This window comes from Mesoplodon mirus, assembly GCF_964341445.2.
Source record: "Mesoplodon mirus genome assembly, chromosome: 3".
Lineage (NCBI taxonomy): Eukaryota > Metazoa > Chordata > Mammalia > Artiodactyla > Ziphiidae > Mesoplodon > Mesoplodon mirus.
In genome coordinates this window covers 185,514,006-185,533,214 of record NC_138978.1, presented here as the reverse complement: position 1 = coordinate 185,533,214, position 19,209 = coordinate 185,514,006, and the positions used below count along the sequence as shown (strand labels likewise).

At 38.3% G+C, this 19,209-nt stretch overlaps 1 protein-coding gene across 2 annotated transcripts in view; it reads right to left on the bottom strand.

Annotated features, from left to right (window-relative positions):
• USH2A (usherin) overlaps positions 1 to 19,209 on the bottom strand; it is a gene marked incomplete at both ends in the record, with an annotated part of 772,061 nt that overhangs the window by 331,151 nt on the left and 421,701 nt on the right. For both annotated transcript variants that reach the window (XM_082613798.1, XM_082613799.1), the window contains 2 exons: positions 21 to 183; positions 5,267 to 5,418. In XM_082613798.1, coding sequence (XP_082469924.1) covers positions 21 to 183; positions 5,267 to 5,418 — 315 coding nt within the window. The remainder of the gene's footprint in view (positions 1 to 20; positions 184 to 5,266; positions 5,419 to 19,209) is intronic.

Below are 19,209 nucleotides of genomic sequence, written 5' to 3'. Positions count from 1 at the left end.
AAAAATGACAAACATGTTACCTTGGTCAGCATAGAAAGCGCCAGTAAAAAGGACTGAGTACGTTAATTGTCCATTAGGGTGAAAAGGTGCTTCCCATCTCACATGGGCCTTTTGGGATCCTTCTGTTTTGACAAACACATTTACTGTTCCTTCAGGAGGAGCTTCTAGAGTTCGATTTTCCACCTGTGAGTATAAAAAGATTTATTTTTGTTTGCAAATAAAATAAGTACATGCTTCACTTTGAGCATACTTCTTCAAAGAATCTCTTTGCTGTGAAGTAAACTATTTTGACAGTCGCATCTTGTATGAATACCTCATTTTGTCAGCAGGATCAAAGCATACCTCATGTTTTCTTCCTCCTGCTGTTAAAGCTTAGAATTTGAGCTCCTGACCAAGGCAGTTTGTGATTTCCAGAATATGTGGATCAGCTCCCACTGCGACTGTGCCTATGGCTGTACATATCCATAGACTACTTCTAGGATGGCTTAAAAACAATTTTTATATGATTGCAAAACAGAAGAACTGAGTAAGGTCTGTGTTCATAAGCTCCTGACTGCAGTGGTAGACTGCTGGGCTTTGTCAAAGGCCACACCAAGCATCTTGACTCATACACACAGACCCACAGACACACAGACACACACACAGACACAAACACACACACACACACACACACAGAGTTCTCTGAGCTGTGTTGCTACCAGGTATGTGCAAATGGCACCATGCCAGACATCAAGAGATAAATGTACCTGAGTGACTCTATCCCTAAAGTATAATCACAAAAAAGTTGAAATTTCATTAATATAGTAGTAATGAATGTATGCAGAAAAGAACAAAAAATGACTTATTTGAAGAGAAGGAATCTGAAATAAATATAAGCCTTTACTACACAGGGGCCAGAAAGATTTTAATAGCTAAATAAGTAAAATAACTAGGAGAACAGAGGAAGATGAAGTTGGAAAGAAAGTAGAAAGGGGTTCAGGATATTTTAGCATCTTTTAATAACTGGCTTAAATTTGTTAACTAATCACCACAAACTCACAAGCATCCCTCATAAATGTTTGGCCTTTTCAGATTTACTGAATAGGTTGATAATTTTGATCTTATTCTTAAAATACAGGCTCATGCCTCACAGGAAGGTGACCAAACATGAAATCCTTAGTCAGGCAAATATTCTCAATTACGAAACCTTCATTTGTTAGGACGAATACACTTTCCCAATTATGAAAATAAATGTGGAAAAGACAGTGTGTTAATTTTTAATAAGTATGAGGTCATGACATGTTTTATTTTCATCTGAGAAAGGCTATGGGGTTCTTTAGATCTATAACTGCTAGTCATTTTTTTAGTCTAATAGCTATGTACAAAAAATGATAAAGAAACTTGACTAGAAAAATATCAATTTATCATTTTAATATTTCATAACAAATACAATTGGTTTATATCTATGTATGTAGTTCAAATTATTGTATAGAAAATTACTTTAAAGGATTCCAAATAAAAGGAGACTCAAGAAGTTGAAGAATTAAGGGAAAATCCAGATAATTATATTATTATTCTCAAATATCTGGTTAATTTGAAATAAATAGAATTTTAAAATTTCCTTATGTATATGGATAAATGCTTCAGTGCTTTTACACTATATTAAATTTGGCAGTTGTACTATTTTGCTCTTTTTTTTTTAAATTACCATTTTGTTTATCAATCTTGCCATAAAAAATGCTAAGGAAAAGGCGTTCTAGAAGGTTGACTTGGCTTTCACCTGGGAAACTCCCTTGACACAGAAAAAAAAAATATTTGAGAAGAAATATGCAATGAAAACAAACATTTTAATAAAATTGTTATCCTTAATACAACTCTTACCATGTACCAGAAAACTCTGTATAAATATTTCATTTAAATTTTCACAGCAACCCCTTGTAAAGTAGGCATTATTTTCCTTTTGTAGTAGTTGAGAAATCTAAGGTTTCATAGAATAAAGCATGTTTTCCAAGGAGGCATGAGGGAAAAATAGCAGGTATAAGATAGATATCCCACATGGGATTTTCTTGACCATAACATTTATTGCCATTAAGATTTAGATGTCTTAAATAACAAAATTTATTCGTTTCTTTATTTAAAAAATGGCTGTGAAAATATGAGCATGTGTACATGTGTGTCTGGGTGTGTTTATCTGTATAAGCATGCCATCACCAAGAAACCAAGGCAGCTTTTTAACCATATCATGCAGCAGTGAACTATAGTTTCACACTTCATCCTTAAAAGGGTCCTAGGAGAACTGAATCTAATGAACGTTCCAAGGCCAGATACAGTCATAAAGTTCCCTGTCTTACACTCTACCAGTATTACCTAACAGTGGCTAAGAGAAAAACAAAGAAACAAAAGCAAAGTGATTTTCCTATGGACAAATTTATTGCATATTATTAAAGAAACACAAAATGTGAAAGGTTTCTAATTGCAATTCAACAATATAGTTGAAAAAAAGGAAAGCGTTTAAATAGTTCTTCTGGTGCTGCATTTTCTGTTCATTTTTTTCATTATTTCAAACATTTATGAAACCTCAATTACTAGATTTAATTTGACAATGCACATTAGCATCTTAAAAAATTAAGATCAAAGACACTGTAAATTGTTTTTTATGTTGGAATTTCTTTAAAATCCAAATACATTGTGTAAATGGACAAGAAGTGAACAAAACACACAGAAATCTTTTTTTTTTTTTTCAGATAGTACAGAGCAATTTCTTCTGAATCACGAATAACAGGGAATAAAGTTGGCTAGGCTAAGGGCAGAAAAAATATTGTACTAATGCTAATTAACATGGTAAGAATATGGAATTTATGCAAGTATTTTTATTTTAAAAATATTCTACTTTATCAAATTCATCCTTTTTTTTGTTTTATTATATGAGCAACCTAGAAAATTTTTAGGGTGAACCAGACCACATTCAAGACTATAGAGCATATTTGTCATAGGAAACATTGAATGGTATTTCCCTATGTGCATGAAAAACAATGATATTATATATGTAAGTGGTGAAACAAACAGGCTTCTCTTTCTAAAAACCAAGAGTTATCATTAAGCAATGTTGTTAGGTGAAGAAAAAAAAAATTGACTCTGGAAAATTAATTCTTTGATTTCTTCCAGCAAAAGATTTAAAAATAGAGATCACAAATTTTTTTGTTTCAATGAAATATTTGCTATAACATTGGGCTTCAGATAAAGAATACCTTTAAGTGATATATATACACACAATTTGGTTGGATTTTGTTGAACATCATATTATGATTTAATGATAATTCTGGCTTTTAAGATTGATTCCTAGATTCCTTAAATCAAGGACACATTCAAAAGAATCATCATCGGGCTTCCCTGGTGGTGCAGTGGTTGAGAGTCCGCCTGCTGATGCAGGGGACACGGGTTCGTGCCCCGGTCCGGGAAGATCCCACATGCCGTGGAGCAGCTAGGCCCGTGAGCCATGGCCGCTGAGCCTGCGCGTCCAGAGCCTGTGCTCCGCAACGGGAGAGGCCACAACAGTGAGAGGCCCATGTACCGCAAAAAAAAAAAAAAAAAAAAAAAAAAGAATCATCATCAACAAAAAGTTGAATCTGTAATATCTTTCATGATTGTGATAGATATCCAGAGCTATCTAGAATACTCAAATATGTAATCTCTTAAGGGCATAACATGTAATTGGTAAAAAAATATTTCAGAAATCAATTGAAGACCATGGGTTTTAACTTCTTGGCAACATAGTTGACTTGTTCTAAATAAAGACATTGTTATTCAATCCCAGTAATTAGAGATGGATCATTGACTTGGGAAAAGTGTTTTTATACTGAACACAGGATAAAGAAAAAGATGAAAAGGAGAAAATAACTCTGTGTTTTAAGTTGGAACTGAGTCTAGGATGTGTGAGGCCGTGGGAGAGTAGGGTTTTACAATCCAATTCGGTTTCTTCCTTCCCATCAGGCATTGTGGAATTTGATTCCTTCAGGTCAACATCGCCTACTATCCATACAAGACATAGATTGATAACCATGTCCCCCTTGTTTAAAGTTACCAGAACATCAGGAGACAGAGTGGGACCCAGTTTAGTAGCCAGGACCACAATATGCACTTTATGTTTTTGAAAAAGTCTCAGTTTCAAGCTCATGGGATGTGTTCTTTTGTTTCTTTTTCTTTTTTGAATGGAGAAGAAAGGCTGGCCTATTGCCATTCTTGCTTTTAAGAGTAAGTAACCATCAGAGGGGTCCAGGCTATAAAATACTTAATGGCAATAAAGACTACAGCTCAGCTCCACTGATAGATGATGTTAGCAGCTTGGAAAGCAACCAATCTCTGAAGCGAAACGGGAGGTGTGAGCAAAAATAAGGAAGCAAAAAATTAAATGGTAGAGCTGTTTTTCAAGGTAATATTTATAGAATACACTCTTCAATGAAGACAAAATGCATTAAAATGATAGGCCATTAGGAAAGACTGCCAAAAAATATCTAAAATGAATGAGCATTTCCCTTAAAAGAAGCTAAATCTAATCAATCAAGAAATATGCACAAGAGTCAAATGTTATGTTTTGAAACTAAAGAATGCCATGCTGGTCTATGACAATTATGTTCAATCAATTGGGTTTTGAAAATTATATCAGTAATAAAAAATACAATTTTGTCTATCTTTCAACTACAAATGAAATGTAGGTAGATATAGATTTCTGAAATGTGGATATCAAAAGCTGATATTAATATAATTTTAAATACTGTTCTTATTAATATATCATGCTCATGAAATTAAAATATATTATTCTAATGGATGAATCTATTAAATTCTAATAAATTCATACACTCACCAGTGGGCAAACAATCTTTTAATTGATTAACATACTTGTTGGGAAGCAGTGTTGACATATTGTGGCAGTTATGCGCTTTTAATTATTTTCACTTTTTAATCATAAACTTACTCAAGTGGTCGAGTTCATTACTTGGAAGAAAAACATCCACTTTAAATATGTCACTACATTAGGCAAAATTGCATGTATGCCTGCTCAGCTGGTCAACTTACCTTTTGAAATTTCAGTAAAATGTAGATTCTGTCCTTCACTAGACCTATGTGCAGTCTTGAAATTTATGTTGAATATAAAATCCTACTAACCCTTAATTGATATTTTATAAAAAGAAACTCTCCCATCCAACTTGAAAGGCTAGCTGTGCAGAGTTGCCTATTCATTGTCATCTGACATTTAATACATTTCCAGAATGTAAATTCATACACTCACCAGCGGGCCCAGAGCACAACCTTTGGCTGTGCAGGCTTGGACTCTGAAGGAATGTAAGCTCCAAGGAGCGAATCCAGAAGCATGACAGCTGAGTTCTGAGGAATTGTGAATTAATATACCATCAAGATATAGTCTGTAACTGGTGATAACACCTGGGAAGATAATAATTGCCTTTTAGTATGATTGTTAGATAATAGCAAAGAATGTCTTAAAAGAAGCAAGCACTTCTTGATATGATTTCTAATTTCGTGGAATCACAGTCTCTCCTTTAGTCTAACCCCTGTCTCTTTCCAAAGGATAAAACCGGCTTTAAACTCTTGAATATCAAAATGTTAAGCTAATTCATATAGAGACACAAATAGAACCCAAGAGTCCCAGTATAGGAACCTTTCTATTGCATCACGTTAACAGCTGTCATTGGTGTTCCATATAAAAAATGAATAAATTAAGTACATTTATAATTTGTATTGCTTTCTAAAACGATATCCTAATAGATGTGCTTTAGAAGTCCAATGACCTTGTTGGGTAATGCATTGTGTGTGACTCAGGATGTGTCAGGCATTGTTCCAAGAGCATCCTCCTTTTCAACTCTCTCCTCACAGCACTACTATAATAAAGGCAGTATTATTATCACCATTTCATAGATGAGGAAAATCAGGCACAGACAGCTTAGGTAACTTGCTCAAGGTCACAAAGCTCGCAGGTTTCGGAGTAAGGATTTGAACCTAGGCGGTCTGGCTCCAGAGCCCATGCTCTCAATTACAACACTGAGTCACCTAAACAGAAAGCCTTGGCAATTTGCATGGATTACATTTATGAGACACTCATGAATGGGTTAGAGAAACTATGATTTGCTAGATTTAATGATCAACTTAAATTTATTTCAGAAGTTATGTACATTTTCATGAAATCAACTAACAGAGATTTGAGAGACTGAATGGCTAATATAATCATTTATATGGCTAATATAATCATTTGATTTATTGCATCCAAACATGCATTAAAAGGAAGTTAGGGATCTCTGTTCACTGGAAATACAGCATCCCCACACTCATTAAACATTATACTGGGGGAAACAGAACTTTGCTTGCATGCTAAATTAGAACCTCTTTCAAACTAAAATGAATTTCACAGCGGCCTCCTGGGTGTGTCCTTGAGGACTTAACTGTTCATCTCTCAGATAGCCTTCCCTGAGGACAGATGTTGGGTGCCTCTCCACTAGTGCACAGCCCATCTTCATCATAGTATTTACTTTCCCACTTCTCACATTATTAGTATCATTATTCCTTATTTAATTGCCTGACATTGCCAATGGGCTACAGGATCCCCAAGGCAATCTTGACTCTTTCTCACCTGTGTATTTCTAGAGCTTAGCACTATGACTAAAACATAGTAGGTACTTAAAAAATATTGACTGAATGAATACATTAATGTATATGCAGCATAGGAATAAAATACCAGCATCCAATACAGAGTGAAAATTCAAGACAACAGGAAAAAGATACCTAGATACCTGAAATGTGAAAAGAAACTTGCTAGAAGGTTGATATTATAGAATAGCTCAAAATCAGGATTTAGAGAAGGAATGAGTTTTGAAACAAAGACTCTAGCAAAATCAAAGGTCATCAAGAGAGTCCCTGAGAGATGGCTTCCAGGATGCCTGACTCTCAGCCTTATGAAGAGCAGATCTGGTCTTGTGAATGTCCTGAAAGTAGATCCAACCTTCATCCGTCATCATATTAGGGACAGCTTCACTCTGGGACTCATTATACCAGGAGACTTTTCGCAAGCGTCCCTCTCTCCTGGGAAGGAGTTGCTCACTTCTAGAACCTGTTCACAGTGGTCTTGCAGCTCCATCGTCTGTGAAATTATGGAATGCTGTGCCTGTTGTCAGAATATCTCTCACAACGCTGCTTTTGATCAAGAAACCAGTTTATAGCAAAAGAAGGAGGAAGTGAACTAACTCTAACTATGGAAGTTATCCATCTTACAATATACCTCATCAACCCATAGTCTGGGAGACTGCCGAAATGACCTCTGGAAGCCTACCTTACAGCCCAATCTGAGAGATAACATCCTGTGGATCTGGAGTTCTTATAGGATGCTACGTCTGCTTTGAACAAGGACCCTGTATTTGATGCTGGTTTTTCTATAGTGAGAAAATGTTGGGCTCAAGAGAAGGTAGTCAGCGTATTACCTCTCATTATTATACTTCATATGCTACACAAACTAGTCGTGCTTTCTCTACTCACAAAGAGGAATACTTATATCATGGGGCATCACCAAGGTACCAGTAAATTAGAAACTGAGAATATTATTGACACCTGGCAATTTGGGATCCTCGTGCAACTAGATCAACAGGCAAAGAAAAAATGACTATGTGGAAGGAGGAATTAGCTTCCTTCTGCATGCTGACATTCTGGACTTTCCCAAGGACATCCCCGTGTCTGACCAGGTCCGAACATGTAACTTTTAAAAGTCTAAAGTAACTTAAGCCACAACCACTAAGGACACAGACCTTTTAGTAGTACACATTTGGTTGCATCGCTAGGTCAAGAATCCCAAACAGATGGGCAACTGGCTGAGAGCAAGGGGAAGAAGTTGTACATATCAACTATGGCCTCAACTAGTTATAGAAACAAGAATTGTGGACGTTATTTTTTATTTCGTGCTTATTACATAGAGATTTGTATGTAATAACGAATTTTCCCTCCTCCTTTTCCCTATTGATTTATATTTTAAAAGTTCGTGGGTTTTCGTTTATAGTTTAGTTTTTAAGTTGTAGAATATCCATGTGGGTTGTATCTAAACTGAAAGGGGAATTAATACCACCCAGATATGACTATAGTGACAGAGGGTAAGAGCATCTTCATCTGTCCAAAGCAGAGTAGTATCATTTGGGGTGGAAGCATGCAGTGATTATCGTCAGTAGTGGAAAGTAATAGAAGGTAGAAGAGTGGGCATGGCTGCTGAATAGCTCAGCTGCTTATTCATCTAAGTCATCTGATCACAGCTCTACATCCACACTTCTAGTCTGCTCTGTGCACTGAGCCCAGCAGCCAGTACATTACATTTGTAGCTCTCTTGCTGGTTGACTTTCTAGTAAGTTTCACCAAGAGGAGGCATTGCTAGAAGGGCAGAAGCAGGAAGAAAGAAAACATCCAGCTTCCAGCGCCAAGAGTAGAGGCCTTTGCTGACTGTCACTACACAGCCAAGCAGGGGCCACACCACGCAGCCCGGACATCACAAGCTCCTCTTCCGCATTTGCAGCTTCTTCAGTAGTGGAATCTCGGTGGCTCTTGATGGTTCAAGCATCCAATTCAAATCAGCAGATCCAGCAGCGGGCCCACAGCTCAGCTCCTGTCCAGGAAATTAAGCACCTTGCTGGCAATCACGCTTTTTGTTCTTCTGGTATCCACCTCCTCCTTTTTTTTTTTTTTCTTCCAGTCCTTCCAATGCTCTTGTAACCAACTCCTTGTACAATATTAAATATAGTCTGTCTTGAATACCTAACACATCTTCTATTTGACCAATTAGATCTTGATCAATACATCCTTTAGGATGAAAGCTTTTTAAAATTTAAATGAGCTACTACTTTAAAAAGCTAGTGCTTTGACCCATTTTCCTTTCTGAAGATAACTCTGTACCATGTCTCTTTCTGAAAGCAGGTCCACTTCCCTTATTTCCCAATTTTTTGAGAAAGTGTCTTCATTTTACTATCAGGTACCACTCTGGCTCCACCAAAAAGTGCAGCTGCCAGCATCTGTTCTTCTTTATTCTAATGTGACCATCTATGGTAACTCAAAGAATACTTATAGAGAGTATTTGCTTTAATGCCATTTAATACTTGACACACAAAAGCACAAATGAATTAAAGCTAAGAAATGAGAGGTATATAGTGAGAAACCAATTAGCACATGGAAAATTTAAGAGAAGAAAAATAGATTAAATCACACTAATAATATAATAATAAAGACAAGAAATTATTATATGCCAGGCACTCTGCTAAGCAATCATTGTATGTGATGGGCACACAATGTGCAAATCACTTATGTTATTGCACTTATGTGCAAATCACATGTTGCAGAAGCTCTTAAAGAAATTTTAAGACTCCTGAAACTCTTCTTGATCTGCTTTTCAACATTGAAACAGAAAGTACCCAAGTCAATATTTCCCTTTTCTTACATAATTGGGGAACAGAGAACTTCTTTTCTGCTGGGATTATGTGCATAATATCTCATTTATCTGACATAATGGGAAATGAGATATTTTATAGGAGTTAATTTTCGTTATAACTCAATCTCATCCCTGAAGCACAAACTTAAAAATCTTAACCATTTTTGAAGGAAATCTTTCCAGCAAGCACTACTCACTTTCCTATAGTTTCACACAGACAATAATGAATATAACTGAATCATTCTGTGATGATTCAAACTGTGCATTACAGGCATCAGAGACTGTATTCGCTAATTCAATGATACCCTCCAAGACTGAGGAGATAGAGGATACTTACCCAGCTCTTCCCCTTAACATCACTCAGTGGCTACACTTCCTCAAGTCTAGTGTCTCCTTTTTGAGTTCTCCACTCTCCCTCAGTGACAGGCTCTCAAAAGTAACTTCTTTGTTTTGTCTACTTGACTCTAACAAGTCAGCCCCTAGCAAGCTCTGCTCAGAAACTATAACCATGACATTTAGAACTTTGGATAAAGAAATAATAGACAGGGGGTTTTCCGGAAGATGGCGGAAGAGTAAGACACGGAGATCACCTTCCTCCCCACAGATACACCAGAAATTCAACTACACGTGGAACAACACCTACTGAATGCTGGCAGAAGACCTCAGACCTCCCAAAAGGTAAGAAACTCCCCATGTACCTGGGTAGAGAAGAAGAAAAAAGAAAAAACAGAGACAAAAGAATAGGGACAGGACCTGCACCAGTGGGAGGGAGCCGTGAAGGAGGAAAGGTTTCCACACACTAGAAGCCCCTTCACGGGCGGAGACTGCGGGTGGCGGAGGGGGGGAAGCTTCGGAGCCGCGGAGGAGAACACAGCCACAAGGGAGCGGAGGGCAAAGCGGAGAGGTTCCCGCACAGAGGATCCGGGCCGACCTGTACTCACCAGCCCAAGAGGCTTGTCTGCTCAGCCGCTGGGGCGGGCAGGGCTGGGAGCTGAGGCTCGGGCTTCAGTCGGAGCACAGGGAGAGGACTGGGGCTGGCGGCGTGAACACAGCCTGAAGGGGCTTGTGCGCCACGGCTGGCTGGGAGGGAGTCTGGGAAGAAGTCTGGAGCTGCCGAAGAGGCAAGAGACTTTTTCTTCCCTCTTTGTTTCCTGGTGCGCGAGGAGAGGGGATTAAGAGCGCTGCTTAAAGGAGCTCCAGAGGTGGGTGCGAGATGCGGCTAACAGCGAGGACCCCAGAGACGGGCGTGGGACGCTGGGGCTGCTGCTGCCTCTGCCAAGAGGCCTGTGTGCGAGCACAGGTCGCTGTCCACGACCCCCTTCCGGGGAGCCTGTGCAGCCCACCACTGCTGGGGTCCCAGGATCCAGGGACGGCTTCCCCGGGAGAGCGCACGGCACGCCTCAGGCTGGTGCAACGTCATGCTGGCCTCTGCCACCGCAGGCTCGCCCCGCCTCCATGCCCCTCCCTCCCCCCAGCCTGAGTGAGCCAGAGTCCCCGAAGCAGCTGCTCCTTTAACCCCGTCCTGTCTGAGCGAAGAACAGACGCCCTCTGGCGACCTACATGCACAGGCGGGGCCAGATCCAAAGCTGAGACCCGGGAGCTGTGAGAATAAAGAAGAGAAAGGGAAATCTCTCCCAGCAGCCTCAGAAGCAGCGGATTAAAGCTCCACAATCAACTTGATGTACCCTGCATCTGTGGAATACATGAATAGAAAACGAATCATCCCAAATTGAGGAGGTGGACTTTGAGAACAAGATTTATGATTTTTTCCCCTTTTCCTCTTTTTACAACGAATTATCCCAAATTGAGGAGGTGGACTTTGAGAGCAAGATTTACGATTTGTTCCTCTTTTCCTCTTTTTGTGAATGTGTATGTGTATGCTTCTGCGTGAGATTTTGTCTGTATAGCTTGGCTTCCACCATTTGTCCCAGGGTTCTATCTGTCCATTTTTTTGTTTGTTTTTTTAAATTTTTTAAAATAATTTTTTCATAATTATTTTTTTATTTTAATAATGCTATTATATTTTATCATACTTTATTCTATTTTACTTTATCTTCTCTCTTTCTCTTTTTCCTACCTTCCCTCCTCCCTCCCTCCCTCCTTTCTTTCTTTCTTCTAATTCTTTCTTTCTACTTTTTCTCCCTTTTATTCTGAGCCATGTGGATGAAAGGCTCTTGGTGCTGCAGCCAGGAGTCTGTGCTGTGCCTCTGAGGTGGGAGAGCCAACTTCAGGACACTGGTCCACAAGAGACCTCCCAGCTCCACATAATATCAAACGGCGAAAATCTCCCAGAGATCTCCATCTCAACACCAGCACCCAGCTTCACTCAACGACCAGCAAGCTACAGTGCTGGACACCCTACACCAAGCAACTAGCAAGACAGGAACACAACCCCACGCATTAGCAGAGAGGCTGCCTAAAAACATAATAAGGCCACAGACACCCCAAAACATACCACCAGACGTGGACCTGTCCACCAGAAAGACAAGATCGAACCTCATCCACCAGAACACAGGCACCAGTCCCCTCCAACAGGAAGCCTACACAACCCACTAAAACAACCTTAGCCACTGGGGACAGACACCAAAAACAATGGGAACTACGAGTCTGCAGCCTGCAAAAAGGAGACCCCAAACACAGTAAGATAAGCAAAATGAGAAGACAGAAAAACACACAGCAGGTGAAGGAGCAAGATACAAACCCACCAGACCTAACAAATGAAGAGGAAATAGGCAGTCTACCTGAAAAAGAATTCAGAATAATGATAGTAAAAATGATCCAAAATCTTGGAAATAGAATAGAGAAAATGCAAGAAACAGTTAACAAGGACCTAGAAGAACTAAAGATGAATCAAGCAATGATTAGAAACACAATAAATGAAATTTAAAATACTCTAGATGGGATCAATAGCAGAATAACTGAGGCAGAAGAATGGATAAGTGACGTGGAAGATAAAATAGTGGAAATAACTGCTGAAGAGCAGAATAAAGAAAAAAGAATGAAAAGAACTGAAGACAGTCTCAGAGGCCTCTGGCACAACATTAAACACACCAACATTCGAATTATAGGGGTTCCAGAAGAAGAAGAGAAAAAGAAAGGGACTGAGAAAATATTTGAAGAGATTATAGTTGAAAATTTCCCTAATATGGGAAAGGAAATAGTTACTCAAGTCCAGGAGACACAGAGAGTCCCATACAGAATAAATCCAAGGAGAAATACGCCAAGACACATATTAATCAAACTGTCAAAAATTAAACACAAACAAAACATATTAAAAGCAGCAAGGGAAAAACAACAAATAACACACAAGGGAATCCCCATAAGGTTAACAGCTGATCTTTCAGCAGAAACTCTACAAGCCAGAAGGGAGTGGCAGGACATATTTAAAGTGATGAAGGAGAAAAACCTGCAACCAAGATTACTCTACCCAGCAAGGATCTCATTCAGATTCAATAGAGAAATTAAAACCTTCACATACAAGCAAAAGTTATGAGAATTCAGCACCACCAAACCAGCTTTACAACAAAGGCTAAAGGAACTTCTCTAGGCAGGGGCCACAAGAGAAGGAAAATACCTACAATAACGAACCCAAAACAATTAAGAAAATGGGAATAGGAACATACATATTGATAATTACCTTAAATGTAAATGGACTAAATGCTCCCACCCAAAGACACAGATTGGCTGAATGGATACAAAAACAAGACCCATATATATGTTGTCTACAAGAGACCCACTTCAGACCTAGAGACACATACAGATTGAAAGTAAGGGGATGGAAAAAGATATTCCATGCAAATGGAAATCAAAAGAAAACTGGAGTAGCAATTCTCATATCAGACAAAATAGACTTTAAAATAAAGACTATTAGAAGAAACAAAGAAGGACATTACATAATGATCAAGGGATCGATCCAAGAAGAAGATATAACAATTGTAAATATTTATGCACCCAACATAGGAGCACCTCAATACATAAGGCAAATACTAACAACCATAAAAGGGGAAATCGACAGTAACACACTCATAGTAGGGGACTTCAACACCCCATTTTCACCAATGGACAGATCATCCAAAATTAAAATAAATAAGGAAACACAAACTTTAAATGATACATTAAACAAGATGGACTTAATTGATATTTATAGGACATTCCATCCAAAAACAACAGAATACACATTTTTCTTAAGTGCTCATGGAACATTTTCCAGGATTGATCATATCTTGGGTCACAAATCAAGCCTTGGTAAATTTAAGAAAATTGAAATTGTATCAAGTATCTTTTCTGACCACAATGCTATGAGACTAGATATCAATTACAGGAAAAGATCTGTAAAAAATACAAACACATGGAGGCTAAACAATACACTACTTAATAACGAAGTGATCACTGAAGAAATCAAAGAGGAAATAAAAAAATACCTAGAAACAAATGACAGTGGAGACACGACGACCCAAAACCTATGGGATGCAGCAAAAGCAGTTCTAAGGGGGAAGTTTATAGCAATACAATCCCACCTTAAGAAACAGGAAACATCTCGAGTAAACAACCTGACCCTGCACCTAAAGCAATTAGAGAAAGAAGAACAAAAAACCCCCAAAGTTAGCAGAAGGAAAGAAACCATAAAGATCAGATCAGAAATAAATGAAAAAGAAATGAAGGAAACAGTAGCAAAGATCAGTAAAACTAAAAGCTGGTTCTTTGAGAAGATAAACAAAATTGATAAACCATTAGCCAGATTCATCAAGAAAAAAAGGGAGAAGACTCAAATCAATAGAATTAGAAATGAAAAAGGAGAAGTAACTGACACTGCAGAAATACAAAAGATCATGAGAGATTACTACAAGCAACTCTATGCCAATAAAATGGACAAGCTGGAAGAAATGGACAAATTCTTACAAATGCACAACCTGCCAAGGAAGGAAGAACCAGGAAGAAATAGAAAATATGAACTTACCAATCACAAGCACTGAAATTGAGACTGTGATTAAAAATCTTCCAACAAACAAAAGCCCAGGACCAGATGGCTTCACAGGCAGTTCTATCAAACATTTAGAGAAGAGCTAACACCTATCCTTCTCAAACTCTTCCAAAATATAGCAGAGGGAGGAACACTCTCAATCTCATTCTACGAGGCCACCATCACCTTGATAACAAAACCAGACAAGTATGTCACAAAGAAAGAAATCTACAGGCCAATATCACTGATGAACGTAGATGCAAAAATCCTCAACAAAATACTAGTAAACAGAATCCAACAGCACATTAAAAGGATCATACACCATGATCAAGTGGGGTTTATTCAGGAATGCAATGATTCTTCAATATACGCAAATCAATCAACGTGATACACCATATTAACAAATTGAAGGAGAAAAACCATATGATAATCTCAATAGATGCAGAGAAAGCTTCGACAAAATTCAACACCCATTTATGATAAAGACCCTGCAGAAAGTAGGCATAGAGGGAACTTTCCTCAACATAATAAAGGCCATATATGACAAACCCACAGCCAACATCATCCTCAATGGTGAAAAACTGAAAGCATTTCCACTAAGATCAGGAAAAAGACAAGGCTGCCCACTCTCACCACTCTTATTCAACATAGTTTTGGAAGTTTTAGCCACAGCAATCAGAGAAGAAAAGGAAATAAAAGGAATCCAAATTGGAAAAGAAGAAGTAAAGCTGTCACTCTTTGCAGATGACATGATACTATACATAGAGAATCCTAAAGATGCTACCAGAAAACTACTAGAGCTAATCAATGAATTTGGTAAAGTAGCAGGATACAAAATAAATGCACAGAAATCTCTGGCATTCCTGTACGCTAATGATGAAAAATCTGAAAGTGAAATCAAGAAAACACTCCCATTTACCACTGCAACAAAAAGAATAAAATATCTAGGAATAAACCTACCTAAGGAGACAAAAGACCTGTATGCAGAAAATTATAAGACACTGATGAAAGAAATTAAAGATGATACAAATAGATGGAGAGATATACCATGCTCCTGGACTGGAAGAATCAATATTGTGAAAATGACTCTACTACCCAAAGCAATCTACAGATTCAATGCAATCCCTATCAAACTACCACTGGCATTTTTCACAGAACTAGAACAAAAAATTTCAAAATTTGTTTGGAAAAACAAAAGACCTCGAATAGCCGAAGCAATCTTGAGAACGAAAAACATAGCTGGAGGAATCAGGCTCCCTGACTTCAGACTATACTACAAAGCTATAGTAATCAAGACAGTATGGTGCTGGCACAAAAACAGAAAGTTACATCAATGGAACAGGATAGAAAGCCCAGAGATAAACTCACGCACATATGGTCACGTTATCTTTGATAAAGGAGGCAGGAATGTACAGTGGAGAAAGGACAGCCTCTTCAATAAGTGATGCTGGGAAAACGGGACAGGGACATGTAAAAGTATGAGATTAGATCACTCCCTAACACCATACACAAAAATAAGCTCAAAATGGATTAAAGACCTAAATGTAAGGCCAGAAACTATCAAACTCTTAGAGGAAAACATAGGCAGAACACTCTATGACATAAATCACAGCAAGATCCTTTTGGACCCACCTCCTAGAGAAATGGAAATAAAAACAAAAATAAACAAATGGGACCTAATGAAACTTAAAAGCTTTTGCACAGCAAAGGAAACCATAAACAAGACCAAAAGACAACCCTCAGAATGGGAGAAAATATTTGCAAATGAAGCAACTAACAAAGGATTAATCTCCAAAATTTACAAGCAGCTCAGGCAGCTCAATAGCAGAAAAATAAACAACCCAATCCAAAAATGGGCAGAAGCCCTAAATAGACATTTCTCCAAAGAAGATATACAGACTGCCAACAAACACATGAAAGAATGCTCAACATCATTAATCATGAGAGAAATGTAAATCAAAATTACAATGAGATATCATCTCACACCAGTCAGAATGGCCATCATCAAAAAATCTAGAAACAATAAATGCTGGAGAGGGTGTGGAGAAAAGGGATCACTCTTGCACTGTTGGTGGGAATGTGAATCGGTACAGCCACTATGGAGAACAGTATGGAGGTTCCTTAAAAAACTACAAATAGAACTACCATATGACCTAGCAATCCCACTACTAGGCATATACCCTGAGAAAACCATAATTCAAAAAGAGACATGTACCAAAATATTCATTGCAGCTCTATTCACAATAGCCCAGAGATGGAAACAACCTAAGTGTCCATCATCGGATGAATGGATAAAGAAAATGTGGCACATATATACAATGGAATATTACTCAGCCATAAAAAGAAACGAAATTGAGCTATTTGTAATGAGGTGGATAGACCTAGAGTCTGTCATACAGAGTTAAGTAAATCAGAAAGAGAAAGACAAATACCATATGCTAACACATATATATGGAATTTAAGGGAAAAAAATCATGAAGAACCTAGGGGTAAAACAGGAAGAAAGACACAGACCTATTTGAGAATGGACTTGAGGATATGGGGAGGGGGAAGGGTAAGCTGGGACAAAGCACGAGAGAGTCATGGACATATATACACTACCAAACGTAAGGTAGATAGATAGTGGGAAGCAGCCGCATAGCACAGGGAGATCAGCTTGCTTTGTGACCACCTGGAGGGGTGGGATAGGGAGGGTGGGAGGGAGGGAGACGCAAGAGGGAAGGGATATGGGAACAGATGTATAACTGATTCACTTTGTTATAAAGCAGAAACTAAAAAAAAAAAAAAAGAAATAATAGACAGTTACTGAGAGAAGGGCTCAGAGTAAGATGAGCACATGGCAAATGAGCTGAGAATGAAATTAAGTGACATTTGTGACAGTTAATTCAACTGCTCACTTTTTTACAATTCAGGATGCATAAGGAGTGGATGAGACTGAAGTCCAGACTCAGGGCAGGTGAGATCTCACACTCATACACATACACACACACACACACACACACACACACAGGTACCCATCTTTCTTAGGTGACCAATATTCAACAGTATTTGTAGGATGCTAAAAGATTTATAGGGCTAAAATATCAGTTGTAGAACCAGTGTGCACTGGATAAATACAGTTAGCCTTTTAAGTCATTTTGGAAACTCTTCTCTACTTCATCCACCACACCAACTCCATCCTCAGTCCTGTAGACCTCACATCCCAAATTGATCTTTCCCCATCTCTATATCCATGGCCATCTAGTCCATTCTGCCACCATTTCGTACCTAAGAATTATAGCCACCTAAGCGTTTTGATGCATTATTCATACTCCCACAAAATTTATTCTCGATAATACAGTCAGAAGGGTAGTTTTCAAAACACATATCTGATCACGTCACATGCAATCAGTGATCAATCTGGTCTTCACCAGTACTAGCAAGATGAGTTTCCTGTCCCAGCACCAGGAAGCTGGGGCCACCATAAGCATGTTGTGAGGATGAAACAGACTAGCGGTGTTGACCTCCCTGGGTTTTCTGCCTTTTGGTCCAGGTCTTACCAGCCAATCACCAAATCTAAGGTCAGACCAAAGTGGGATACTACTGTGGTTTAGAGCTGGAATCCACCTGTGCCCCCATCCCCCAAAAAAGCCTAAGACAAGGCGTTTCCTCTGATCTGATTTGGGCAAGGCCATTAACTATAAAATCTTGAATTAAGGACACAAAGACAAATTTCCTGGTAAATTGTGGACAATAAGAGATACCATTTGAAAAGAACACTCCATTTCTTGTCAAGACAGGCAAGCAAATTTCATAGCTTGTTTTTATTAGCAAATGTTTTGATATAAATAATATTAGTATGATATGAAACACTGTATAATTCAGTTCTCAAAACATACATTAAGTAATAAGTCTAAAATATCTCTTAACACAACAATTTTTATTGACCTCAGATTCTCAAAGTGAGGTACAAAAACTAGTGAATATAATCTAGTGGACATTTTAAACATAGCCTAAGAAGACACTTTCTTTCTTTGACTAGAGCACAGGACATGTACGGATAGCTTTGGGAAAAGTAAAATGCTAAGTTCTTAAAATGCCATGTAAGTATTTTTGAAATTATAAAACAATTATTAAAAAATGTACTGAACACTTACTTTGAGTTCGACAACAGGTGGCATGCTTAATATGAATTATTTCTGTTAACTTTGACAACACCAAGAAGTTAGAACTGTTAGTTGCCTTGTTATGGAGATGAGGGAATGCAGTCTTAGAGAGGCTAAGCTACTTCCCAAAGTCATACAAGGATAAATTCAGCAGTGGGATCTGGCAATCTCATCCCACTGCTGCCACTACTCCTGTTACCCATTTCCAGCCTAATTTTCTCTTCTAAAATATGCAGGAATTCCACTCAAATTAAGAACTGATGAACATGCTCTAGCCCTAAAAGCAATGCGGATGAGCCTAATGAAAAAATTAACATATATTTTTTGAAAGTCCATTACCTGAAAGGTACTATGCTTGGTGCTTTGGGGAACAGAAAGAATAAGAAATAGTATCTACCTTTATGGAAGTAAGAAAAGGGTTAAACACAGGTCCAACTAAATAACAATCCAAGAGTTAGATGAGTGATAAGCACCACAAAACCTTTATGCCCAACAAATGGTATAGACAGTAAGTACAGAAGCTTCTAGCAGGGAACAATCACTCTGGCTAAAGCGAGTATTAAAAGCTTTTCAGAGCAGCCAAGTCTTCCATGCAAGGAAGCTGCGTCTTCCATAGATTCTTCCATAAATGGTACAAGGTGAAAAGGCAATGACTCAGGAAG